The sequence below is a fragment of the Mus musculus genome, chromosome 12 (assembly GCF_000001635.26).
Source record: "Mus musculus strain C57BL/6J chromosome 12, GRCm38.p6 C57BL/6J".
NCBI classification, from domain to species: Eukaryota; Metazoa; Chordata; class Mammalia; order Rodentia; family Muridae; genus Mus; species Mus musculus.
The window spans coordinates 108,179,153-108,207,013 of record NC_000078.6 but is presented as its reverse complement, the minus strand read 5'-3'; the positions used below and the strand labels follow the sequence as shown (position 1 = coordinate 108,207,013).

Here is a 27,861-nt window from a genome sequence, read left to right as displayed (position 1 = left end):
CTTAGCTATGGCTTGGGGAGGATGACTGGCTTTGGGAGTTCTGCCTCATCAGACCCACCATGCCTCACCCTTCAGCGAGGCCCCTGACCAGATCTATCCCTCCCCGGTGGTGCCAGGCCTGGGACTCTGTCTGGACAGAGCCTGAGCGCTGGTTTCTTTGCTCACTGGTGCCCCCTGGTGGCCTCTGGCCATGCACGTAGAATATTCTCTACCTCTTGCCATCTCCACTGGACCCTCATAGGTGCCTGCAGGAGAGTGGGTTTACAGGGTCTGGTCGTGGGGCTTAGGTTGGGTGGGGTGCCCTGAGGTGCACCTCATGCTGTCTCCCAAGTCTGTGGACCCCACTGGACATCTTCAAGGCTGAGTTCACACCCAGGGGCTCAAGCATGACTTTGACAGTGGGCAAAGGCCACGTCTCAGCACCTCTCCTAACTTGTGGTAGCCTCAGCTTTCTCTTCCAGCTCCCAGGCTTTGAGGACATGGGTGATTTCACAGGGTGGTAAGGCGGTAGGTAGGTAGGTGCGACCAGTGGGTAGGTTTGGGGCGAGCCTTTCACTGATGCTGTGCGCCTCCTCACAGGTGGTCTGGAGGAAACTGGGGGACGCCGCCAGCACCAAGCCCTCCATCCGGCAGCACCTGTCTGGTAATCAGTTCAAGGGGCCATTGTAGGGCCGCTTCTCCGTGGACGTGGACTGGCCCTGCCTGGAGTCTGAGGCCTTAGACCTGGCAGAAACTCCGGCCCAGCCACCGTCTTTCTCCGTGGTGAATTGTACATAGGACACGGCCTACCCTGGCTGCCCTGGTGTGATGCTGACAGCCAGGCCTCCACCTCCTGCCTCCCTCACCAGCAAACCTTGGGAAGACGAGAAGCCACTGCTCGCTTGCCCGCTCGCTGCAGCCAAGTGGCCAGGCAGCCTGGCTCCCCGTTTGAGCTCCATGTTCTGTCAGCAAGAAGCCTCTGAGACTCCAAGCCAAGGGACTGTCTGGGAGGTAGCCTGCTCTTGGTAGAAGGTCCCTCAACAAGTATTCTAACTCTCTGTCCCTTACACTGGACAGATGCCACCGGAGCCTGAATCGTGACGCGGGTGGCACTTTTCTGCTACCCTGCCAGAGCCAGGACCCTGGGTCACAGAGCACTGGGTCCCGTGTGTCCATGACTGGCTGGGAGCTCAGGGTTCCCTGTCACCTGGGGGTCGGTGCTCAGCCACCCCGAAGCCAGCTTCTCCTCGTTAGTATTCACTCCTTCAGTGACGTCTCCTCACCAATGCCAGGCTTAGCCACTTTGTAGGTCTCTCCTGCCAGGCTTCCTTTTCTGGTTTACAGCAACATAGGAAAGTCCTGGAGAGTGTCTGAGCCAGGCTCAGCATTCTCAATGGGCAGGTAGAACTGGGCCATTGCCCAGGGTCACTGTCAATGTGACGGAGCACCCCCCCCCCCCCCCGCCCGTGTGCTACAAGGAGCCACCCCTGATCCCCTGATGAGGTTTCCTTGGGAAGGATGGGGGCATGCCTGGTTCTGGCTTTAATCTGCTGTGTGGCCTTCAGCCAGCCACTCAGCTTCCCTGGGCCCCCAGCCGTTCCTTCTGCCTCTTGCTCACTCTAGAAACCACCCCAGTTTTGTGGACCTCTGTCCTCACAGTGGAAGAGCTCATGTGGCAACCTACTGGGAACATGCTAGGCCAGCCTGTTTGTCATGCTGTCTCCTCACAGGTCACATCTGAGCCTTAGCCCCTCCCTCCAAGGGACCTGTGGGCGGGGGCGGGGGGGGGGCGGGGGGGTCAAATGCGTGCTTCAGTGAACGTTGCTCGCGCCTCAGCCGGAAGGCGGCACATGGCTGTCAGGAGTTTTCTCTAGTGTGGTTGGAGGAGAGTGAGGTGCTTTTGTGAACCATGCAGATGCTGTCTGTAGGAGGCCCTGGCCACACTGCTGGCTTCGCCAGTTCCGTGTATTTACATCCACACCCATCAGCTGTCCTCACGCAATGGTACTTAGAGCCCCATGCAGCAAGCCCAAAGAGCTTGTCCTTGCCTCAGGTCCCTCCCAAACCCTGTGAGCAGAGGGGACAGGCCAAGAAGGTGGGTGACATCCTTGCTCCCCAACAAGCCCAGGCCCCGTAACCTTGGGTGGTACCCAGCACCTTTGCTGCCCACACCCTTGGGTCCCACACTCTCAGGGGAAAGGCCCATGGCCCTCGGTGTGCCCAGGGAGTGTTGCGCAGGGGCTGTAGGGGACCGGCCTACTGCTCCGGCTGTTGGTGGCACTGGGAAGCTCTTTCTAGGAGCTGCTGGATGGTCAATCGATAGAACTTGCAACTCCATCTGCCGGCCCCAGCTGGTACTGGGTATTTCTAAGTGGGCTGCTGGGCAGGCAAGACCCTTCCTGGTTCTTTGAAGCCAAGAAACCGCAGAATAATGTTGAGGTATGTGGCCCACACAAGGTGGGAGCCAAGTCAGAGAGTCCCAGTCACATTTGTATCAGGACAGTTCAGCCACCTCTGAAATAAGCAATAAGTAAGAGCTCTTGGAGTCTGAAGACAAGAAAGATCCTGTCCCTAGTGCTGCAGGGCATCCAGGGAATCTAAAGAGAATTTCTCACAGGCTCCTCTGCCCTTGTGCAGGCAGAGAGAGACAAGCTATACCCCAGCCCTCGGCAGTAGGCTGGCTTCCCTAGGACAGCCTGGGTCATATCTCAAACCTAACAGGAGAGGCCAGCAGCAACCCAGTTGAGCCCGGGGCCAGGGAGGGCAGGTGGTCTTCCGTGACCCTTCCCTTCTGGAGCCTTAGCCTTTGCAGTGCTGATTCTCCACCCCAAGCTCACAATATGCTTGTGCTGGCTCCACCCCCGTCCCCACTGTGACAGGTCACTTGGCCCCATCTAGGGTGGCCTGGCCTTCCCCGGAGTCAGAATCTGCTGAGCACATCTTCATTTGCGATCAACAGCCACGCGCCAGTGTTTCAAGACAAAGTGACCTTTCATTTTTCTTTCTTGAAACTTGAGAGGAAGTGAGATACATACTACTGATCTTTTTTTTTTTTTTTTTTTTTTTTTTTTTAAGAAACAAAATGCATGGCTGCAGAGTGGCAGAGGTGTCTATTTTCATACTGTGGGGGAAAGCGTGCTGCTTTTGGGAGGGGCTGGAGTGCCTGGTTTCTGCCCTGGGCCGGTCTTCTATAGGAGTTGGTGGTGAGACCTGCAGCTGCCCCTCCTGCCCTGGCCGTGTAGAGCTGGAGCCTGTGCACTTCGGCCGTTTCTACCTTCTATCGAACCACTTTGATTTGTGGAGAGAGAAAAAAAATAGAACTTTTGATAGTGTGGTAAAAGCATTGATTTGAACTATTTTAGTAAAAGGAGTAACATAAGATTGTGACAGTGTCTACTTTGAACTAGATAATAAAGGCCTCTTTGTGAGCCTCGGAGCCGAGTGTGTAGTGCTTTTTTCCTGTTGTGAGCTGACGGCTTGTTGGGTGGGCAGCTGGTCCCACCCTGGATAGGAAAGACCACTCATGGCTACTGTCAGGTCAGGAACATGAGGGTCCTAAGCCTGATAGAAGCTCTAGAAGCTCATGTAGCCCAGAACACCAGGTCCTCCAAAGGAGGCACAGGCCGTGGGACAGATCAACTGAGGTAGAGAGAGAGGCTGTACTCACACATAAACGGTAGTTTCAGAACTGATTTTATTCGGGCAACTGACTGAAGGATTCTCATTTGTAACCAAGATGGAATTCACAGTATGTTGTTACATTCACGCTTAAAAAATATCTCTCTATGTACAAGACTTTGCAAAGAGATGTAAACATACATTGTTTTCCAAGTACACACCTCCTTTCTCCATGGAGGGAAGGAGACAGCCACCCGTCAAGGCAGCCCCCCAGATGACAATAGAGGACAGAGTTACAAGCTAAGTGGGGAGTCACCTCACCTACTAGGGGCCACAGAGAGAAGCCACAGAATGGAAGAACAACAGCCAGACTGCAGACAGGAGGACATGGATACCAAAAGTTAGTTCTCAGGAAAATTAGGCACTGATTTCTAGAGGGTTAGTCACTCCTTACTGAAGCTATTAACTGAGCCAATGTGGCTACTTAACATCTTCACTAGTATTAAAGTAGCCCCGTGCAGGACACAGACGGCAGCGGGGACTGGATGTGATCACACCACAGCAGGCACTGCCCAGGGCACACAGTTCATGCCAGGGCCCAGCCCTCCCACACTGCAACTGTCTAGCATATACAAGGCGCCCTGCTGCCGCCCCCTCAGTCTATTCTTCAAGTTGGTTGGAAAACAATTCTTAAAACAAAGGGGGGGGCGCCCCGTTATCTCATCCAGGCCGCCCGCCCTAGCCCCCCAACAGGTGGCATACCAGGTGGGGGGATGGGTGGGGGAACAGGGGGCTGTCCCCCAGGGGGGACAGCTGGAGGTGGGTAGCTGGCTGGTGGCAAACCCAAGCCTGGAGGAGGGTGAGGAGGGACTGCATGAGTTGGGGGCAGGCGTGGGGGTGGGGGTGGGAAATTGGGGTTGTAGGTAGGGGGAGGGGGAGGGTAGCCTGGGGTAGGGGGAGGAATGGTGGGTGGGGGAAAGGAGGCTGGGGGTGGAGGAACAGGAGGTGGAGGTGGGTTGGGGGGATAGACATGGGGGTGGTAGGTTAGGTGAGCAGGTGGGCCGTAGGCTGGGGGCAGGGCACCATAGGAGGGGCCCTCCGTCTTCATCATGGACTGCAGGCTCTGATAGCCCTCTCCTGACATGTAGGAGCTGGTGGTGGACATCCCCGTCATGTAGCTGGAGGGTGGCGGGGGTGGTGGCCGATGTGGCAATGGTGGGGGCTGGTGCACAGGGGCCGGGTGGGCTGGAGGGGGAATCTGGACTTTGGGGAGATCACTTGTTTCCACAGGACCAGTTGCTTCAGCCTCACCTAAGGCAGGGGCGAGGGGAGGCTTCCGGTCTGTAGAAAAAGAGATGTCAGTGCTCAGCCAGATGAATGATACAGCTGCTAGCCCAACTGTTTTGGAGTAGGAAGCTCTGGTACCAAGAGGACCAAGCAGCTTTTAGGTACTCCCGGGAGGCTAAGTATTCATGGGCACTGGATGAAGTGCTGCTGCCTCCCAAGGCCATGTTATAGTAGAGTGAGCAATGGCTACCACCTCTGTGGCCCAATAAGTCTAGAGGCCATTAGTTCCTGCCTGTGACCCATCCAACAGGCCTTTTATACTGTCCCCCGTGAGGCTGGGTCCTCTCTCCCCAACGACTGAATACAAAGCACAAGCAGGCTCGTCCCAGTTCACCTCTCCTAGCACAAACAGGTGGGGCTTTTGACCAGTCTCCACTCCCAAAGCCTGAGCCTGTCACATGAGAGAGATGACAAAAGTCAAATAGAAACCAGCACTCCACAAATGTGGCCTTTCTGTCTATTTTACTAAAAGGAGGAAGATCCAGCCCACTGTCGTTTCAGATGCAAGGGAGGAGCAGCAGCACTCCTGAGGCCTGTGTCCACAACAGACCGCAGATCTGCCCATGGCTCGTAACCATAGGTTCTACTTCCCCCAAACCTCATTGTAGGCTTTGGCTTGTGAACCCCCTACCCCTAACCACTATCACACATGCACTCAAACACTGTGTCCTGGGCTGGAGAAACGGCTCAGGGGTTAAGGAGCCCTCGTTGCTCTAGCAGAGGATCCAGGTCCCAGCACATCCAGTGGGAACCAGGCTTGTTGTGCTGCACAGACACACAAGCAAGCAAAGCACCTTACACATAAAGTGTCCTGTCACAAGGCTGTTCCAAAGGAACACCAATCACAGGAGCAAACCTGCTCGCTACAGATGCTTCCTAAAGGAAAGGGAGGTAGTGAAGAGCATTGCTAGCTCCTCAAGGAGCCCTGTGTGAAAGACTGCTGCTGGATCCTAACTGGGCAGGTGGGCCATGGACAGTGAAGGGACCTGCCCAAGCACTAGAGAGCAGCCACACCATTGCTTTTCACATGGCCTAGAAATGATGCCTGCTATACCTTGTTCTCACCAAGTGCAAGGCAAACTGAATTTTGGCTTGGCAACAGACCTGCCAGAGGGCCTCGACCCACCCTTCTCCCCCAACAGATGGTCAGATGCACCTGCAAAGAATCTGCTTCAAGTCTGGGGCAGACAAATGCCCGCTGGTCCCAGAGCTAAGTGAGACATATGCATCAAAGCATAACCCTTCAAGTGCTCTGTGTCACTCCTCGACCACCTGGGCTGTAAATATGCTTATCCAGCTTTAAGAAAATGACTCCTGGATCAGGTGCCTGGATAGGAGGTGCCTACCTGTGACCCCAAGAATCTGAGAAACTGACAAAGGAGGATAATGATTCAAGACAAGCCTAGGCTACATTGCAAGAAAACAAAAAACCAACCAACCAACCCACCCACCCACCCACCCACACCCCTGAGTTTCCATAATCCTTAGATCTGCTCATCCAGTTCCCAGAGTATTTGCCCTTGTACTGTGCTGGGGCAGGTGTCTCACCTCTGTGTCTGCTGCTGCCACACAAGGTCCCCAATGTCCCTTAAGCCCAACAGTTGACTTTAGTGTTTCTTTAGGTCATAGCACTCTGCTTCTCTCTACCACTGACGAATCCTCTAATCTTAAAAAGACAACTCCCACAGAATCCCAGGGACCCTGTCTGAGGAAGAACCCACAGCCTAGCTCACTCATCTCTTTGCTACCACATCTTCCTACAGAAGAGCAATGGTTGCCAGGCAACACTTTCTCAAACCAGGCCCTTCTGGGCTGATCTGGTACTGCCTATGCCCTGGGCTGTTCTGCAGCCAACTGAGCAGGGATTCTTGTGTTCTACAGGGCAGGGACAAAACCTGAGGTACCTATAGTAGCTTCTGAGCACAGGCAGGAACAACTTGTTGACTTTTTAGGGCTCCCTACATGTGCCACATCCCACCCAAGCCAAGCACAGCACTGTGGACCACTCTGAGATGCTGTGCCTTTTAAACTGGGGACTTGGGATTGTGCTCCACGTAGAACACATTACTTCTATCTTCACAGAACTCAAGCTTCTGTGACTGTATGTGGACAAACAAAGCTACTCAGAAGCTGTTTGCTACAGGGATGCTCTCCAGAGCTGGAACTAGTCATGCGCACCAACCACCTGTCAGTCCACCCAACTGTCAGAGAGTCAGGGCCCTCAACACCTCAGCTCTCCTGAGCCGGTGTCTGAAGAGGAAGACAGCAAAGAAAGCTGTCTGGGAAGTCTCCCAGTGTCATGTACTGCTGAGAACTCTATACACTTTACATTACCCTCCAGGGACTCTGAACAATTGCCCACTCTTCATGACACACCATAAAGACATCCTGCCAACAGGAAGCAGGTGAGAGGCTGCAGCCTAAGAGCAACTCTGTTCAGGTCTGGATAAGCACTTCTCAGCTGCCAGTGTTTCTCCAAAGTTCATTCACCCCATGCAAGTCAGTATTTCTGGATGCAGCTGGTCAGGGTGTGCTGACCCGGCAGCTTTACTCCATCTACGCATTCCTAGTCTGTGACACTAGCAGTTTCTAAGGCTCCTTGCTACAGCACTCTGCAGAAGCCTCCAGTCATCCCTGCAGTAGACAGCCCCAAAGGCCCTGGCAAACAGTGTCAGCAGGCACATACCTGGAGGTGGGTGTGCTGGAGGCAATGGTGGGTGAGTAGCCTCAAGTTTGGGAATTTTAGGTGGTGGTGGTGGTTCTAAAAGGAAAGGGGATTAAAGTCACTTATAATCAAATAACTGAACCATACAGCAGTTCTTTGGAGAAAAGAACAGACATGAGCAAGTCATCGCAGGAGAAGAGGAGCAGAGCCACCACGGTCGCTCTCATCCTGTAAGAGTTACAGCACACTGAGCACAGGGTCCCAATGGAGGAGCTAGAGAAAGGACCCAAGGAGCTGAAGGGTTTTACAGCCCCATAGGAGGGACAACAATATGAACCAACCAGACCCCCCAGAGCTCCCAGGGACTAAACCACCAACCAAAAAGTACACATGGAGGGACGCATGGCTCTAGCCGCATATATAGCAGAGGATGGCCTTGTGGGATATCAGTGAGAGGAGAGGCCCCTGGTCTTGTGAAGGCTTGATGCCCCAGTATAGGGGAATGTCAGGGCCAGGAAGCGGGAGTGGGTGTGTTGGTGAGCAGGGGAAGAGGGGTTGGGATAGGGGGCTTTTTGAAGGGGAAATGAGCAAAGGGGATAAAATTTGAAAAGAAAGTAAAGAAAATATCTAATTAAAAAACAAAACAAACCAAAAAAACCCCAAAACAACAAAACAAAAGAGTTACAGCACAGCTCCAACACCTCGTCAACAGCCAAGGTCAGCCAACTGCTTTGTCAGCATACAGCCACTCTGTCACAAGTCCTTCACCACTTGGATGGGCAGTGGGGCTCAGAATGCAGACAAGCCCTGTACTGCAGTACCATGTCAGCAGCCCCCTGGTGCTTACAAGACAATCCTTATTTCCAGCTGGCAGTCTGTTAGCAGTGCATTAACTGGACGAGGAGATCTGGAGGCACGGGAGTAGAGGGAAGAACTCGCAGGTTGGGTAGCACCAATGCAGGTGCAGACAGCGGCCCAGCAGATGCCGTCCCACCATTCCCACAGGAAGGGCAGTCCCCAGACCTTAAGCAGGCAGGCAGCTCATGGCTGACCTTGAGCTCCACCCTGTTTGTTTCTGTCCTGCATCCTTAGAGCAGCATGGCTCTGGCCCTTCTCCTGGTTTCCTTCTCACACTTTCACAGGTCTCCAACACTGGCTAAATTCAGGCCCAGATAGCCCTTCACCCCATCCTTTCCCTCCTCCGCCCAGGACTCTCTGTGGTACAGGCGCACGGTTTCCTTAGCTTTAGACGCGGTATCACTATGTAGCCCAGGATGGCCTTGAGCTCAGAGCCCTCCAGACACCACCTTCAGAGGGCTGGGATAAAGGGCTCAGCTGGCACAAATAACTACACTTCCAGGCCCCAGCTCTCTCCTAGAACCACAGCCCCAACTACACACTGCACCCCTGGACCCTCAAAGTCAGTGTCTTTCTTGATCTCATCTCCCCAACTCTGTTATCTGGCATCATTCCCACCTTCCTCTTCCCACAGTCAGGACAACTAAAGCTGTCTCCAACGACAGCTGCTGCACAGCTGCGTTTCTAGCCGTCAAGGGCAAATGTGCAGGCTATACTATCTCATTTAACACAACACACCAACACTATTTCAACATGTACTCAATATAAAATCTTATGCACAACTCTATATTCTCTCTTCCCGCACTTGGGAGGCAGAGGTGGGTAGACCTCTGAGATCTAGGCTAGCCTGGTCTACATAGTGAGTTCCAGGCCAGGTAGAGCTACCTAGTGAGATCCTGTCTCAAAACAAAACAAAAAGCAAAAGCAGAAGTAACCAACAAAAGCCTGGAGAATCTGGTGATTCTGTGCACAGTCCCTAGGATACAGGCCAAGGGCTGGCCTGGCCTCTTGTGACAAGCTGTATAGCACAGGGAGCTCCCACATCTATAGAGCATCTGGCCTGATGGCCACTGCCAAGGTGTCCAGCAACTTTCCATCCCTAACCATTTATCCCAGTCAGTATTCTACTGTCAGGAACCTGACTGCAAATAAGCTCATTTTGTCATTTACCTGCACGAAAGCCATCAACAGCTGCCAAAAATTATACACAGTCCAATTCTCCATGTGACCTAGTCTCTGACCCATCTTAGGACCACAAACCCATACTGTGAACCCTTTGTGAGAGAACATCCTTCTACACTAATGAGACCCCACTGCCTGTCTGGCCCTACTCTCTGTTCTTTGCTCTCCGTATCTTTCCATCTCAGTGCTCTGGCTGCTCAAGGGCAGGTTCTTCCTTCAAGGTCACTGTGGGGCAGCTTCTCTGTCTCACAGAACCACACCTGCTCATCTTGACTACAAACCCTACGTGACATGGATCACAGCCCACACTGCTCCTATACACTCAATGCCTGCTACTCAAGCCAAAGTTCATTCACCCATACTGAATGCAACATTCTCCCAGACAGGCTAAGAAAAATCACACGACAGTTTTATGAATAATTCAGTGGGACCTTCAAATAAGCAACAGAAACAAGTGAAGATGCACTGTGACTTTCTAGAGCTCAGGAGACCGACACAGGCAAATGGATGGTTCTCATTTCCTGTTCTGGAGTCCTTCAAATTCTACTTCCTGCTTATTCCCAGTATTAAAGCATATTAAGAAACTTGTGAAAAAACAAAACCCACCAACATTAAAAAGTGCTTTGGCATTCTTAAGTAGCTAAGATGTGAGGCAGCAACTTATGCTCTCTGGCTGCCCACAGGCGAGTCTCTGGCCCTTCATGCTTGTCTTCTGGGATGGACTTCATTTATCTCTCCCGATAAACAGCCTTGCAAAAGTCCCCTCATGACTACACATGCACAGGTATTTCTAAGCACACATTTTTACTGCCAGGAATGTCTCAATTTACTGACACCTTTTGTCAAAATACAATCTAAAAATAGGCAGTCTGGTGAGGAGCAGAGACAACGGCAGCCTTGCTGGCAGACAAAAGGTAGTCATGGGCTCTGAAGTTAAGGCTGATCTGCATCTGAAAGTTTGCAGAGCCAGGTAAAGTTGAAGACCCGCTTACCTGTAGCTTTGTTCTCTTCCTTGGGAGAAACCACCTGTTACGAAAGAAAGCACAGCTGTAAGGGGAACTGGGCGGGCATGGGTGAAGGAGACAGTGACAGCGTCAGAGCGTGACACCCTACAAAAGGCACACCGTGGCTCCTAGGAGGTCACTTCTGCTCCCTCCCATCTTCTCCGAGCCTTCAGGCCCTCCGTGCATGTGAAGCCTGGGAGCTCTGGAACAAATGGCTTCCTCCCCGGCTCAGACTGCTACGGTGCAGAAGATGGTGCTCCATCACCATCTCTACAAGGACTCCGGGAAATGCACAAGACCCGGTCCCAACAGGGGTCAGAGACCACTGTGGTGAGAGAGGTGGGGGGCTGCAGCAGAAGGGCACTGTCCTCCTAGCTAACTTCCTGGCTCCTGGATGCAGTCTGACTAAACTTTCGTGGGTTTACCTCTTACTTTGGGTGTCCATACACGCCCTTAACATAGTGCTAGCATCGAAGTGCAATGCTACCAAATGTAAGGCACTCACTCACCACGGCGCGCTTGGCCTGTCGGGGAGGACTGGGCTGAGGGGATGGTTTCTTGGGCTGTTGTGCTTGCTGCTGTTGCTGCTGGGCTGACTGCTGCGAGTCCTTCTGTGGAGGCTGGGCTGCTTCTGAGCCTTGAGATGGTTGGGACTGTGGCCCCTGGGGCACTTGTGGTGTAGGCTGAAGAGATGGGGGCTGCTGCAGCTGATGAGGGGTGTGATGAGGCATCTGTTGTTTCCCTTGTGAGTAAAGGTCCAGGATTTGGTGGCAGATGTCTAAATGACAGCAACACGACATTTACCACAAATCAACATTTTAAACCAAATTTTACCTAATGAAGAAAATAACCACCTCTGAGTCTTCCAAAAACTAATCGACAGCAATTGAATTTTGAACTTTTAACATTTTGAACATTCACCCCATTTTTGCTGTGAATAAAGCTGGGCTCTATTTTCAGTTCAGTAAGCTCCATGAGCAGACAAAGGAAAATCATATTAGATTAAGATGCTACTGAAAAATCAAGACAGCAGCTGCTCTGGGAAAGTTCACTCTTAAGACTTTCCACAGGGAAAATCAACTAAACACCAACATTCTTAAAAGGAAGCTCGGCACACCAGGTACCTTCCAGAACGTCAACAGGGACATCTTGAACGAACTGCTCCCACCATCTCCTATACATGGGTTTGGAGGTCCACTCTTGTATTTCAAATTTGCACAAACGTCCCGCAAGATACATTACTGCGACAGCTATGATCTCTGGTTCCCACTGCAGTGACAGGGTGGTGCAGAGACTGGATCAACAGGAAAAGAAAATGACTGTATTGTAATAGCTAACATTCATGACCAAAACAATACACAGAAATTAGATGTCACATTTAGCAACTAGTCAGTTTGCTTAATTATCTACAAGAACCAAACATATTACATATTAAAAAAGGAAGTTTTTAAGTGCTCAAATGAGCTGCTGTAAGCCACGGTTACTGACTTGCTTTTAAAAGACAGAACTGCACACATTTCAGAACCTGCTGCACAATGTGACAGAGCAGAGCGTGCTGTGTCCTCTTTCTAACTGCGGAGAACCCAGACAGTGCTGTCTGCAGATGAGCCCGCATGGTTGCTCAAGCCATCTATAAGTCAGACTGCGATGCTTCTCTGCAGCCCATGGAGTACAACTGTGAGCAACTCCTGTCACTGGCTCACTAAGGACATTTAAAGCTCTGAAATCATCACAAGAAACAAACGGCCCTGAGCCGTCCAGCGTCTGCTCATTACAGTCTTCATTTCCCCCTCACATCACATGAAAGCAACAGAAGAGAAAACCCATGTGGAAAAGCAGATGACCTGGAGTCAGCTCTGGGCAAATCGGTTTTTTCTCCTTAGAGATGAGAGGTTTGGACTAAATTGTCCATATACATGTGAGTCATTTAAAACATCAATTCAAGCAACATCTGAACATACCTGTCATTTACAAATGTCCATGCCATTTGAACCAACTTCTGAATTTTGTTTTTATCACCTAGAAATGGGGGTGGGGGAGGGCAAATTAATGGAAATAGTGGAAAAAAAATTCACAAGTGAGAAGTAGTTACTAAAACCTGCAGAGCAAAGAGTTTTTGTATAGAAAATGACGTCAAACGCCACGCAGAGGCTCACATCCTACCTCTTGGCACTCTTTACATGGCCTACACTGAACCACCATTTATGGGAAACGTGGCTCCAAGGCTAATTTTATTAGTCTATTTAAAATCCTGACTCATTTCCCTGTCTTCTATCACTTGGCAACAGGATGACAGAACCTGCTTCTGCATAAAGGAAAAGCGGTAACAGCTCCATTGCTGCACTGTGGAAGTGAGCCATGGCCTGGGCACACAATACACAGAACTGTTTTCCTCTTTTGAGAAACACAATCCAAGTTCTGTCATATGAAAAGACTGGCTTCTAGAATGGCAAGTTTTTATGGAACAATTGGGATGTGGCTCTCAGAGGCAGAGCACTTGCTAGACAAAGGAAAAAGTCCTGGCTTCTTCCATCCCCAGCACTACAAACAACAGTGTAATCCCTCCTACCCCTGCCTCATTACCTTTGAGCTGCTTTGCATATTTGAGCAGGAACTGGTACGGATGCTCTACTTGTAAGTCAAACTTTATGGTCTGCAGTAAGATCCTCTCCAACACCATGACTTCTTCCTGTGAAGAGCAAGTGTTGGAAGAACTGAACATGAACACAGGTCTCTCTCTGCCTGCTTTCTTAGTTCTACTTTAGCAGATGTCCTTTGCTCCTTCCCACCTCCATTCAGTCTGTTACATGAGCACACAGTAGTAATCTAAACCGCCCAGAAACAGCTACACAAACTAGTCAGAGACAACCTTAAAAAAAAAGCAAGCAGAAAAACCCTTTAGAGGCATTATTATGGTAAATACATAAGTCACCTTTGAAAACCAGCCCCTTACATTTATCGAGTACGTGTTTGTGTACACATGACTTGAGTCTGTGTCCTCAAGTGTATGTCAGTTTGGAGGTCAGAGGACAAGCACATGGCTCTGGTTCTGTGTACCCACGTTTATACAGGTTTATACAGGTTTATATAGGTTTATATAGGTTTATACAGGTTTTAGGGGGTGAGTTTAGATCCCTAAACTTGCACAATAAGCAGCACTTTTATTTGGAAAGTTTGAGGCAGGGTCTCACTCCAGCTCAGGCTGACCTGGCTCTCACTATGTAGCCAGGCTGGTCTCAAACGTTTATCTCTTCCATCAGGCTCCCATTGTAGGTGTGATCCTCTCTGACAGCTCGGCCATAGATCATTAAAAAAACGCAACCCCCCAGGACTTTCCACTGGATGCCAGCATGAGAGGAAACAAGTGGTTTCACACCTCAGGAGCTACACTGTGCGCACAGGCTTTCTCATTTCCAAGACTCAGTCATTCCTAAATAGGCTGACTAGGGATCTATGTGAAATGCCACCTTAACTCTTCCTTTGTTCACCAAGCTTTCTCCTGTTGTGTCACTATCCAAGGGAGAGTTCCAGGAGGCTCTTCTAACATTAAAGAATTTGCTGTGAACATTCTGCTCAAGTATTTTCAGCTTTGAAGGGTTTCAGGTGTTCTGCTTTCTACAAGACTCATTCTTCCAGAGTCTTACTGCTGTGCAGTCTCCATTCTTCATGCTCTACTCAGCCAGTGCCCCACACAGGCACTTCCTGAAGCTGACTGATGGTGCCTAGCATTTACAGGTACCGTGAGAGGAAGCTTGTCTGGCAGATGCAAAGGCTCTGTAAAGGGCTGAAACTTCCCACCACTAACTAGCCCACAACTACACGAACTCTGGGGAGAAGAGACAGGTATGTGCCTCTCACCCTGGAGCACTATGCCACGGGACGAGAAGATCCTTTTGTTTTCAGGATTCCCCATCACATGGCAAACCTGCCATTCTCTACCCTAGCTTCCCAGTGTTTTCTCAAGCAAGCTTCCTAATATTACAGGAACTTACACACTGGAGTAAGACCTCCTTTTCTTGCCCATTAGCATCATCAATGCCTATTATCAGCAGCATCAGCACTGCTTCTAAATGTAGAAATCATCTTTACCAAGTATGCCAATGGCTTCCAGGCCATGGTCCTATAATCTAACAGAGAGCCCCAGGTCCACTCTCCCTATGTGTTTCAGATATTCAATCAATGAGGTAATTACAGGTTTCCCTGCAAACACCATTCTTTGGGGAAGCTTTGTCTGTGCCTCTGGGTAGATTGCTCTCACAGCATCTTCAAATGTACCACAGCTCATGATTAGATAAATGATTTTGGGATTAAAATCTAGCCTGCCAGTACATTGTAAAACCTACTACAGCAAAGACAACACCCTGTTTTGCAAAGTGTTTTATGTCTAGTGCTTAAGATAAAGATTGAAACAAGCATCCTACTGAATAGGGGAAAAGTTAGCATGGCTGGGAAAACCAGTTAAAAGGAAGCTCATACAGTCTCCCAGCTCACCCTTTCATTTGTCTGGAATACATACACTGCCAAAACACCTGCTTTAATTGTGCCCAGGGAAAATGTCTTCCATGACATCTTCGTCTTCTGATCTGGGTGCTTCCCTTTGCCTCTCCCTCGCACGTGACCTCTGGGAGACGGTGCATGGCTGCACTGCTCACTTGGCAGCACTGCTCCTGCTTAAGGTGTTGTTTATGTAAAGGGAGCTCCCCTAAGGCGCCCAGAACTGTAAACACAGCCGCTCATGCACCTCCCCTAACCCAGCTCAGCTACAGGGTCACAAGCTCTGGGGCCAAGGCTTGGCTGAAGCAGAGGGCGGCATGACTGGTCAAATCAGGGACATAAAATCTCATTCCGTAGAAACCAGATAACCATGCACAGAGAAAACATTATTCATGGGCACATTCTTTAAAAATAAAGTTGCATTTCTGATGCTTGTTAATGTAAGTTTCAATTAGGTTCAAATGATTATAAACAAGGTTATATCTATATCTATCTACACACACACACACACACACACACACACACACACACACACACACACACACTAAATTCAGGATCAGAATGGCCCACGGCAACAACCCTTACAAGCATTAGTGTCAAGTCATAACCACAAAATGCAGCTGAGTGTTCGGGGTCCTTGTTCCTTTGGGAAAGAGAAGACAGTCGCTATGAGATGGCTCAGTGGTGAGGGTGAGTGTAACTGGCCTCTGCACATGCTCTGTGGCACACACCTGACCCTCACCCAACCCTAATAAATCCACACAACTTGGAAAAAACTCCATGAATGGTGTCAAGCATTGAAACTCCAGCCTTGTTGGAAGGAGGATTTTGAGTTTCTCGTGTAATATTAATTTGTCCTTTATTGAACAAGTATTATGAATGTCTTTGAGGAGACAGACAGTCACTGCCTGCACACGCCTACTTGAGCTTCGGAGGGGAAAAGGTTATCTACATGATTATTTGGTAAAAATCTATATAATGAACAAAAAGTTAAACTCAAAGTGCCAAGTGAAAGAAAACAATCTAAAATGGCTACTTGTATGGCTCCTGCTCTGTCATTATGAAAATGGGAGCAACAGTAGAGTCAATAGTTGTTAGCCAGTAAAAGGGAAGGCAGGCCAAACCAGCAGAGCACAGAGGGTTTTCAGGATCAAGCAAGTATATAGTACCATGTTATGATGCATATCTATCACGGTTGTCCAAACCCACAGAGTGTATAACCATTGCTTGAACCTTGAATACTAGATCGGGTAGTGAGGATGTGTCAACTCTAACAGCAGTTCCACTCTGTCAATGCCGACAGTAGCAGAAGCTGGATGCTGTGCGGAAGGGGAGCGTAATAACTCTTGGTACATTCTCCATTTGGCTGTGAGGCTAAAACTGATGTAAAGAACAGGAAAGTCTTTGGCTGGCCACTGCGGCCCACGCCTGTAATTCCAGCACTGCAGGTGCTGGAGCCGGAAGACCCGGGCCTTAAGATCACGCATGACTCTAATTAAAAAACAAAACCAAAACACTTTGAGAAAAAGTAATTCCAAGTAACGGCAACGTCGTGAAGGTGATTGGCAAGTGCTGCGAGGGTTAAACAGGGGCACTAGGTGAGGGTGAGGGTGGAGGTAGAGGAAAACTGCCACTTATCCCAGAAGTGTATAGTTATTGTAACATCATTTACTGACACTGGCAGGGCTAGGAAAAGATAAGACAAAGAGCTTGACCAGTGCCAGTCTGTGAAGAGCTGAAATTGTCACAAACACGATTCCTGCCAGATTCTTTTTTTTTTTGGTTTTTCGGGACAGGGTTTCTCTGTGTAGCCCTAGCTGGCCTCGAACTCAGAAATCCGCCTGCCTCTGCCTCCCAAGTACTGGGATTAAAGGCGTGTGCCACCACTGCTGCCCGGCTTCCTTCCAGATTCTTTTTTTTTTTTTTTTGGATATGGAATTTTTTTAAAAATTAATTAGGCATTTTCTTCATTTACATTTCCAATGCTACCCCATAAGTCCCCCAAACGCCCGCCCCCCCGACTCCCACTTCTTGGCCCTGGCGTTTCCCTGTACTGGGGCATATAAAGTTTGAATGTCCAATGGGCCTCTCTTTCCAGTGATGGCCGACTAGGCCATCTTCTGATACATATGCAGCTAGAGACACGAGCTCCGGGGTACTGGTTAGATCATAATGTTGTTCCACCTATAGGGTTGCAGATCCCTTCAGCTCCTTGGGTGCTTTCTCTAGCTCCTTCCAGATTCATAAGAAGCAAAGCCATAGGGTGGTCAGATGGCTCAGCAGGTTACGGTTCCTGCTTCTAAGCCTGACCACCTGGCTTTGAACCCCAGTACTCTAGCATGGATGGAGAGAACCGACTCTCTCAAGCTGTCTCCCGACCTCTACAGGCACTCATGTGAAACAAATACAAAATGAACAAGGAAGCAAGTGCAATAGTGCGCGTCCTGAGCCAGGGACAACAGCTGAGAACTGGAGTCGGCTCAATTCAAGGACGCACTGCCATTCTCTCAGTGCTGTCCAGCACACCAGGAGGACCTCGCCTTACAAAGCCAGGGAGGCTTTTCCGTAAGGCTCCCTCTTAGGAAGCCAAGAACAAGCAGGCACAGTAGCTAGAGCCCTCACTAGCACTCCAGGTGGTAAGATCTGAAGACAGGAAGCTACAGTTCTTACCTTTGGGTCATCTCCAAACTGGCCGAACTGGACATCATTTAATAAACTACGAGCCGTTTTGATGATATCTTTACACTTTTTTGGCGTTTCCTCTACTTTCCCAGCCAGAAAAAGACAACAAGCTCCTGTCACCTAGAGGAAGAATAAATGCTCTTTACTGGTTAGCAGAGTCCACGGGGACAACACAGGAACGTCTTGTTTGACCTTTACAGTTAGCAGACCTCAGTCTCCCATCCTTAGTTCACTGCAAATATCCTAACACTCTAAAAGCCTGAGACCGCGTACATCCCTAAAGATGAGTGGCTTTGTAAAGCAGTTACAATTCAGCCATCAGGTTGTGGGTGCATGTGCTTCATCAGCATAGCACTCGCCTAGTGACCCCCGGCCTGCAACACAAAGAAGTAAAGTGATTTTTCCAAGATAACTGCCATAAAACAAAGAAAAGAGCCAAAGGACTGATGTCCTGGGGTCAATTTCCTCCTCCTGCTCTGCAAACAGCAAGTTCAATCTGTCAGTCTACACTTGCTGTCCTTCCTGCTGTGATCTAATGTGTACACCCCCACTCTGCTCCCCAATTTACATACTGAAACCAATCCCTAGAAGGGAAGGACTACTATCCTTCTAAGAGAGGCCTGGAGGAGCCTGCAGCAAGGAGGCACATTTCCTATGAAGAATGGGCTCTTAGCAAACACTTCGGCTAGTAGTACCTTGAACTTCCCACTTCCAGCACTGAGAGGAATTATGTCTCTGTTATAAATTACTTAGTCTAAAGTTTTCTGTTACAGCAAGAAAGGAACAAGCCAGAGTCCTTCCAGTTGCTTCTGGGTCCCTTTAAATCGACATAGCACGCTTGTCATACAATTCCAATTGCAAAGGATGTTACTCTTCCACTGGCTAAAGACACTGACACTCCTCCTTAAGAACCTCACAGGCTGGGGCTGGAGACAGCGGTTAAGAGCACTGACTGCTCTTCCAGAGGTCCCAAGTTCAATTCCCAGCAACCACATGGTGGCTCATAACCATCTATAATGGGATCCACTGCCCTCTTCTGCTGTGTCTGAAGACAGTGGCAGTGTATTTATTTATATAAATAAAATAAACAATTCTTAAAAAAAAAAAAAGACCCTTTCAAGCCATCAAGAAAAACAGGTATTCGAGGCTTACCCAGGTATTAAAGGTCTGACTCAGCTCACCTTTCCGCGCAGGGGCTTTAAAAAAAAGGCTTTTATTTTACATGTATCAGTATTTTGCCTGCATGTCTGTATGTACAACGCATGCATGCAGGTGCCCTTGAGGCCAGAAGAGGGAGTCCTACTTCCTGAACCTGGAATTACAGTGCTGGGAATGGAAATGGGGTCGTCCATAAGAACGGCATGTGCTCCTAGCAAGCAGAGTGGAGTTCCTGCCTGGCTGGTCACTATGCCTCCTTCTGCTTCTGCCCATCTCAGCCCCTGAGCACTGGGAACTCAGCTGTCTCCTGGCACTCTCTCCCTTGCCTGGGCTGCTTCCCAGATATAATTAACACTCCCCTTGGGTATCACAGCCCTGTCTGTACAACTCAGTTATGGCCTTACTTAAACTCAAGTATTATGTTGGGAAAGAAAAAAACTATATAGATGTAAATGGCTAGAAATCATGTGCTTAGCTAGTTCAGAAAAGCAAAATTAAAACAAACAAACAAAAACAAAAAAACAAAAAAAAAAAAAACCCAAAAAACCCAGACATCAAAAAACCAGCCACCTAGTAATTGTTATATAATGTACAATAAGAGTGTTGTCCATGCTGACCCTCAAAAAAAGGATTTCAACAAGGTTAATTAGAAACGACACAATTCAAAATGAAATCATAAAAGCAAGCACTTTCTGGAAAAGAAGAAAAGCCCCACTGGCTATTATCTCCAGTAAGTGGACAGAACAGCACGTCAAAATTTACTTACGTATCTTGGGAATTGTTTGAAGGAATGGAACATATAAAATCGGTGAAAATAAATGATTCCAGTTGCCAGGGTGTCATAGTGTCTGTCGTTCTGGTTAAGGCTTTAGCTAGAAATGGCTACAAATATGTTCTTAGCTAATTCAGAAAGGCAACAAAAACAGACAACATCAACAAAACCAGCCATCCAGTAAACAGGAATCTTAGGATACCTATATCTAGTGTCAGAGTGAGTACTGCCAAACTTGATCTGTATCACCCCTGAGACAGGGTTTCTCCTTGTAGCCTTGGCTGTCCTGGAACTCATTCTATAAACTACCAGGCTTCAAACTCAAGAGACTGGCCTGCATCTGCCTCCTGAGTGCTAGGATTAAAGGTGTGGGCACTGCCACCACCCACCTCAGCTTGAGCCCTGATCTCAATAGGGCTGGCTTTCTCTCCAGGTGGCTATTGGTCAATAACTGAACATATACATTTAAATGATAAATCAACAGACAGGACTATCCCTGAATAGCCAATTAGATAACTTCTACCTTACGATCTGTGCGAATGCAAACAGAAGACTGCATGCTTGTCGACAGTAGCTAATCTAATTCTTGGTGATGGAGTTTATTCACAACAAATCCCAGAGATTCAGGATACAACCCCAAACGTGTGCCCACATCAAAGATGAAGCGAGCCCCCTCTCGGCGGTACCGGGCCTCAGTGGCTGGATCGAGTCCTTCAAGTTGTGAGGGTGTGTGCGCTAGGTCCTTCTTATCCCAGTACCAACATGGTTTTGTGTGGTCCAGGTTTGCTGACGTGACTGAAGGGCTTGAGTTTTCTTTGTTCTCCTTCATTTATTGAAGTATCTTGTTCTTCCCCAGTGGGACTCTGGAATGTTGTAATCCTAAGAGAAAGAAAAGATGCAAAATTGTAAAGGAGCCGCATTACTAACAGTGCTAATTATAAATCATCACAACCACAGCGCACGGCTGATGCAGGACTCATTCCCTACACGCTACTGACTGCTCCTTAGAAGCCCAGGGTACCCGCTCCAAGCCCATGTGATACACATCCCAGTCAACTCCAGTACTGACAAGCTGAGCTCATCTGAGCAAGTGAGGGTAGCATTCCACATCAGGGAGTCTACAGGGTCAAAAGGAAACACAATTTTGGAGGAAGCTTAAGTACACTCTACTCCCTGCCTGCCTTTCCTCGGTGACATGCGGCCTCTGCTGCTGCTTTCCATCCCATTCTGAGGACAGCCTGGACCCCACGTTAAGTCATGCTCCCACACCACCCACCTCTACCATTAACACCTCCTGGTCAGACTTCCCAGTTTTTACTGTACTTGTTTTTGCTTATGAATGTCACAGGATGATTTAACTCACACCTACAAAAATCTCTGGCCTGTGGGGAGTGGAATGAAAGTGGTCCATGAGGAAACATCTCCTCTAGATCTTTTTTGTTTCTTTCCCACTCAGCCCTAGGTTGACAGAAAATAGAAGCCAGGTGTTTCCCAAGGCCACCACAAGTCAATGCCTTGTAAAGTGACCGAGAAGCAACATTTCTACCCTGGCTGCAGAAGAGTTCCAAAGGAGGTGGTGGAATCAGGCAGTCAAGTGGGCAAAAACCCAGTTTCAGGCCCAGGCCAGGGGCCTACCATCTTGTCTAGTCTAGAGGCCTACCTTCTTCAGGGCTGGTCTCATTTCTGGTGGAAAAGCCCACATGTGGAGCAGAGCATTCTGCTCCTGGCACCTGATGGTTCTAAAGGGAATCTAATCCTTCCCCCAGCAGGAACAATTTAGCAGCTGGAGACTACATCAGCTTGACTTCATAATTTACATGTTAATGTGAGACTGACAGCTGACTTAGCAACATAGCTAAGAAAACTCCAGAAACCATTCTATTCAAACACCCTTCTCACCTCCTGGCCTGGCAGATATCCAAGTTTAACAATTTACTGCAGGCAAGGCTGGGAGAAGCTAGTGGTCTCCAAAGCTGCTTGTCTGAGTACAGAATGGTACAACTATCAAAGAGAGGAAGGGCACATGTATTCGCTCTTTGAAACTTAGCAATTCCACCCCTAGGAACCTTTAAAGACACCATTCCAAACATGCAAATATATGCACAAAATTATTCATGGCAGGCTCATTTACAAGGACAACTCACAAACATTAAAAAGAAAACCAGGGATTGAGACCTGTCTCAGTGGGTAAGATCACTAGCAGCTCTTCCAGAGGACTGGGGTTAAAGTCCCAGCACTCACATAGTGGTTCACAATCGCCTAATTCCGGTTCCAGGTATCCAAAGCACTCTTTTGGTCTCTTTGGGCACAAAATGCATGTGTACAGACATATATGTAGGCGACCACTTATATACAAATACAAAAAAGATTTTATTTTGTTTTTATTATTATTTATATTATTATTAAAATATTTTTATTTTATTTTATTTAAAAAAAAGATCCACATGTACTGATAATAGCTGCTCAAATGCAGAGCTCTAAGAACTCGCAGCTATCCACGGTATGATTGGGTGTAGGACTGAAGCCGTATAGTTGTATCCTTGTCCTTCACAGGTACCAATACCTGACCATGCCTTTACACGATTTGAAGGCCAGGCACACTGGCTCACTCCTTTAGTGCCAGCACTCAGGAGGCAGAGGTTTTCTGTAAATTTGAGGCCAGCCTGGGCTACACAGTGAGTTCTAGGACTACATAGTGAGATCTTTTCTCAAAAAAACAAAACTAAAAGTATAAAAGGAAAAATAAGACACATGATTTGGGCTCCTTAAAAATTATCACAAGAAAACAAATGTCAGGAGAGCGCACAGTGAACAGTGCAGCCTGCAAGCCTGGAGTAGATGCTGCTTTTATCAAGCTATCAAAGAAAATCTCAACATTTAGGGAAATTCAAAATGCAGACTGCATATAGAGGAGATAAGGGAGAATTACTGTTGTTTCTTAGGGACAAGAAATTTTTACTATATTATAATCACAGGGACACACAACCAAAGCACTTCAGAAGAAGTGCTATGCAACATACTTAAGCTTTGGTTGAAACACAAACACATGTGAACAAGGCAAAAGCCAGCTTTGTTTAGTGCCCGTCAGAGGTAAGCAAGTAGTCATGGCACTCTCTCTGACACAACGCTAAGTCAGGTGAATACTTAAGGGCCAGGACTCCTCACACTACACTGGAATCCTTGAGTAGCCAAGAGCACCTGTATGTATGTGCAGTGGTTTACATCAAACCATTTAAATGGAATCAACATACAAAGGGAAGAGCGCAGTACTGGTGACCATCAAGAAGTGAGGCGCCGAGAGACACTGCCAGCCAGGCACTGCCTACCTCCAAGCTTGCCACATTCCTCTCCTGGGCATCATCCCCAAAGAGAGCCACAGGGTTGCCTGATCCTTTAGTTTTGCCTTTAGGACTTCACAGACTAGCCAAGGGAAGGGAGGGTAAGGGGGGAGGGGAAGAGAGGGAGAAGAAAAGGGAGGAGGAGAGAGAGGGAGAGGAGGGAGGAGAGAAAGAAGGAGGAAGGAAGGAGAGAGGGAGGGAGAGGGACGAGTGTGGGAGAAATTGATCAACATGGAAAGGAAGCACTTTCTCTAAGGAGGAAGGAAAGGAAAGCTGGACAAGGGGGCGGGGGGAGAAGCAGCTCCTAAAAGAGGATCTTGGGGCAGCTCCACACCTTAAGCCCAGGCTGGCCCAGGACACACAATCCTCCTGTTTCAGCCTTCCAAGTGCTGGGATTACAACTGTCCACCACCATAGCTTACATCATTTTTTCTCTTTTTTTTCCTTCTAGGGTCTCTCTACACAACCCTGGTTATCTTGAAACTTACTATGTAGAACAGACCAGTATAGTCTCCAACTCATAGAGATCTACCTCTCTGCCTCCCAAGTGTTGGGACTATAGGTATGCACCCCCATATACCTGGCTTTTTTTGTTTAAAATTTTAAATATCTTATATTACTTTATTATATATTTTAAATTTAATTTCAAAGTTTACTTGTGTATGTGTGAGGAGTGAGGGTGGTGTCTGAGTTAGAGTTGGTTGGCTATGAAGCTATGATCCAGTCACAGTTCAAAATTTTGTAGTAACCAAGTCACATGCTTTCTTAGTCTCAGAATTTATCACTAAGAATTTCAGGTTAATAGAGCCAAAGAGACTGACTCTGCCTAAGACACTCCGTTTCCTCAATCTATACACTACTTTGTGTCTGTAAATGCAACAAGGCTTTGCAGAGCACTTTTGTCAAGACAGGTCTTCTTCATCTTATAGCAGCTGAGTCTGTAAGCATGGCCATCTTTTATTAAGCTACAGTTTGCCAGCATGAGCATATTCTCTCTGCCTCTAAACTGTGGAGCTAAGGGTGTCACTTATTGGTACAATGGTTGTTTAGTATGTCATGGACCTAGAGTACACTTTTAGCACTGCAAAGAAAAAGAAAATCTCAGGGTCACCTAGCATGCTACTTATTTTTGCTACATACTTTGTGTTCATTTATTAACCTGAGAAGCACAATTCTTTTAAAGATTTTAAACTATGTGTCTCTGTGTGAGCATATGCAGGCACCAGTAGAGGCCAGAGGCTGGAGCTGACAGGTGGTTGTGAGCCACCTGAGTTTGGGTGCTAGGAACCAAACTTGAATACTGTTCAAGAGAAGCAAGCACCTTTTCTCTTTTAATGACTACATTCCATAGAAAGTTCTTCTTGGGGAGGGGGATGGGTGTTTTGTTTGCCTGTATGTCTGTGTACCATGTGCATGCCTGGTACCCTTGGAGGCCACAAGTGGGTGTCAGATCTGCAGCAATTAGAGTTACAGACATTTGTGAGCCACCATATGGGTGCTAAGAATTGAATATGGGTCCTCTGAAGAGCAGCCACTGAGCCATCTCTCCAGCTCCCAGTATACAGTCTTAGCCATCTCTCCAGCTCCCAGTATACAGTCTTAGTTTTTGACGCATTATTCTAACAGAAAGAACCATGGTTCTTAGATACGTTTTCTCTGATTCAAATATCAATCAGAATAAGGACAAGACTACAACCACATAGCTTACCTCTGAAGATCTTTCTTCAGGCCAACATCAACCTGCCAATCAACAAGGCTAGGTTAGTAATATGAACAAAAATCAAGTGAACTGCATCCTATCTAGGACACATATACGGCTTGAAATCTAAATGTCCTTATGTTCAGCATCCCTCTATTTATAGTGGAATAAACTCTGGTGTATGCACATATGAGGCTGTGGTCTCTTGCGTGGCATACACAGAGGCCAGAGGACGCCATAAGCACATCTTCCTCAAGCTTACTTTTTGAGATAGGGTTTCTCACGGAACCTGGAGAAAGGTCAGCAGGGTAGGCTGGGCGGCCAGTGATGCAATAGGATCCTCCTGCCTTGTAGCACTGCAGTTAGAGGTGCGCCATGAGGTCCAGCTATTTATATGGGTGCTAGGGATCTCAACTCTGGTCTTTGTGCTTGTATAAAAAATGCTTTATCCACAGAGCTGTCTCTCCAGTCCTGTTTTTTTATATGTATTTTTAGAAAGATTTTTTTTCATTTATATGTGCCTATGTAAATCACATGTATATAGGTGCCAGTAGTGAGGAGTGGATTATCTGTGGCTGGGATTACGGGTTTTCAGAAACTGCCTGTCATGTGTGTTCAGGAACAAAACTCATGTGCACTGAAAGAACAGCAAGTACTCTTAGCTACCAAGCCATCTCTCCAGCCCTGGTTCTACCCTTTATCAACAAGAATGCAATCTGTATCACTTAGCTTTTTTCTATCAGAAGTTGGATCATTAATCAGTTCTTACATCAAAGAGATAGCTGATCTATACTTTAAGAAGATTCTAGACAGGGATTGGCCTCTATCACAGTCCTCCATCGTTAACTGTATTTGTAGTACTTCTCAAAAGCTCTCAACAGTTACGTGACATTGAAATTACTCTGCAACATAAATGCTATGTAATGTATCTGCTCTTAAGAATACGAATTAGACTTAACCTAACTAGCTATTGTTTAAGAAATTCCTACAAAAAAAGGAAACACCTAAAACCAATTTTATTTATCGTGGGCAATTTTTGACTTGCCATCGATTATTTAGCAAACAGATTTTGACAACACTAACAGCTTCTCTCTCTCTCTCTTGGTTTCTGGGACACTGCTTCTCTATGTAGCCTCGGCTGTTCTGGAACTTGATCTGTATACCAGGATGGCCTTCAATTCAGACAGATCTGCATGCCCCTGACCCCAAGTGTTCTAATTAAAGATGTGAGCCACCACTACCACCCAACTGACACTAACAATTTTAATCAAAATGTTTATCAACATTACTATTTCTCAACTATTATCATTCATTCAGCAATAGTTTACTAAGTGCCATATAATGTTCTAGGTATTGAGGCTTGAAATCACTACACTTTCATGGAATCACTCATAAAAAAAAAGTTAAAGACACCCACAACTGCAAAATGCTGGCCAATTATTCTTTAAACAACATATATCAAGATACCACCTGTGTGAGGTTTGTCTTTAAAACCTAAAAGGCCAGTCTTTAGCTAAGACTCATGGCACATGACTTTTTAATTTTAAGTCCAGCATTCTGGAGGCAGAGGCAGGAAGATATCTTTGCGCTGGAGGCCAGCCTAGTTTACAGAGAGAGCTACACACCAGCCAGGGTTACGTAGGAAGACAGCCAGTCTGTGATAACTGATTTTAAACACTGAGTGACTTATGGAAAGCTGTGTTTTATTGGTAGTCCAAAGTTAAGAACACCACCAAGAATACATTAGGCAGGTTAAACTGCTTAAACGTTTTCAGATTAACATATACATGTTATTTCTCAACTTAATAAAGATCAGTTCCCCTAACACCGAGGCAAACAAGCACTCAGGAGAGGATGACGTCTGGGTAAGAACGAGTCTTATCGAGGAAGTCCCTTTTCATTCCTGGTCCTACCTGAGTTCCGTGGTTCAAGAGTCACGGAACACTTTCCAAAGCCTCAATCCTACTTAACAGAGGGATCCACAAGCCGTGGGTGACCGGGTCGGTCTGAGGCAGGGTCTGTGCGTGTAAGCCCCGCCACCCTTTTATTCCTCGGCTAGGAATCCCCCAAACCGCAACCACTTTCCTCTGCGAGGTCAGCTTCCAGTTCCAGGCATTAGCGGCGCACCCCAGAGGACCCGACCCTGTCCCGAAGCTCCCTCGCCGCCAACCCCGCGTCGCCTGCTAATTTCAACGTGCATCAGGGATTCCAAGGAGGGCGGTGGAATCCGGGAAGCCGGACTCTTCCGTAGAACCCAGGCAGCTGGAAAATACCCTCCTCGGACCACCAGGAGCGCAGACGGTGGGCGGCGCTGCCCGCGGCCAGCTAGATACTCACCCCTCGCCTCAGGCAAAACCCTCAGCGACGTCTCTCCTTCCTGACAGCAGCCATCTTGGAGGTGGAATGTCGGGGAACTACGTCATTTCCCTGCGTCTCGGGACGTTAAGAAGCGGCCGGAGGGGGCGGCGAAAGTCAGGTGCCTGTCAACCAATTAGAAGAAAGTAAAGCTAAAAAAAAGAAAAAAAGTAACAAGTCAACAGTCGCCGCTCCGCCTACCCTGCGGCCTTGTGGACTGCGGCCCGTAGGGGGAGGGGAAACACTCGCACACACCCTCCCATCGCCCCACCCCCTTGGCGAAAGGGAGTTCGGGAGCAACCGAACCTGTTAACGGAACTTCGGCCCGGAGGCGGAGCCAGGGCTCCCGTCGTTCAATCACAGCGCGAGATCTAACCAATCGAGTCTTCGGATACGGCTCCGCCCCGGTTGCTGATGTCCAATGGCTGATCAGCACCCTGGCTGGCGGGCGGATGGGCGGCGGGGCGGAGCCGCGCCGAGGCGTGTTAGGTGCGGGCCAATGAACGGCGGCGGCGGCCCGTGGGCGGGGCCCAGGGGCGGGCGGAGCCGGGTTGGGCCTAGGCGGCGGGGCTGTCTCTGGCTGCCGTCCAGCCCCTCCCGTCCGGCCGCCGCCGCCACCGCCGCCGCCGCCGCCTGGGGGTTGGTTGAGGCGGACGGTGGGGTCCCGGCCGGAGTGTGGCGCCGCCGCTGCGCGAAGACGAAGCGGGCAG

At 48.4% G+C, this 27,861-nt stretch overlaps 3 protein-coding genes across 21 annotated transcripts in view; 2 read left to right on the top strand and 1 right to left on the bottom strand.

Annotated features, from left to right (window-relative positions):
- The window catches only part of Ccdc85c (coiled-coil domain containing 85C), a 74,254-nt gene extending 70,839 nt beyond the window's left edge, over window positions 1–3,415 (top strand). For 4 of the 5 annotated variants that reach the window (XM_006516161.4, XM_006516160.4, XM_006516159.4 and 1 more), the window contains one exon: window positions 580–3,415. In XM_006516161.4, the coding sequence (XP_006516224.1) occupies window positions 580–669 (90 nt within the window). In that variant the 3' untranslated portion in view covers window positions 670–3,415. The remainder of the gene's footprint in view (window positions 1–579) is intronic. The other variant, NM_001159910.2, reaches the window with a different exon arrangement.
- A 239-nt stretch (window positions 3,416–3,654) lies between these two features.
- On the bottom strand, window positions 3,655–27,706 carry Ccnk (cyclin K). 4 transcript variants are annotated; one of them, XM_006515443.4, is made up of 13 exons: window positions 27,458–27,687; window positions 27,134–27,303; window positions 24,806–24,837; window positions 20,392–20,638; window positions 19,754–19,835; window positions 17,818–17,949; window positions 13,237–13,342; window positions 12,615–12,672; window positions 11,778–11,947; window positions 11,163–11,431; window positions 10,642–10,675; window positions 7,631–7,705; window positions 3,655–4,938 (listed from the first exon to the last, which is right to left on the bottom strand). In XM_006515443.4, the coding sequence occupies exons 4-13, from the start codon at window positions 20,586–20,588 to the stop codon at window positions 4,313–4,315; spliced, it is 1,749 nt and encodes a 582-aa protein (XP_006515506.1). In that variant the 5' UTR covers window positions 20,589–20,638; window positions 24,806–24,837; window positions 27,134–27,303; window positions 27,458–27,687; the 3' UTR covers window positions 3,655–4,312. The 4 variants fall into 4 exon arrangements, with proteins under 4 accessions (XP_006515506.1, NP_033962.2, XP_006515508.1 ...); XM_006515444.4 differs by having other exon boundaries at window positions 3,656–4,938; window positions 27,134–27,276; window positions 27,458–27,706; NM_009832.2 differs by lacking the exon at window positions 27,458–27,687 and having other exon boundaries at window positions 27,134–27,276.
- Setd3 (SET domain containing 3) overlaps window positions 27,669–27,861 on the top strand; it is a 72,915-nt gene continuing 72,722 nt past the window's right edge. For 5 of the 12 annotated variants that reach the window (NM_001364267.1, NM_001364270.1, NM_001364269.1 and 2 more), the window contains exon 1: window positions 27,773–27,861. The gene's annotated coding sequence lies outside the window, so the exon portion shown is untranslated. The other 7 variants (XM_006516081.4, XM_006516078.4, XR_003950066.1 and 4 more) reach the window with 6 other exon arrangements.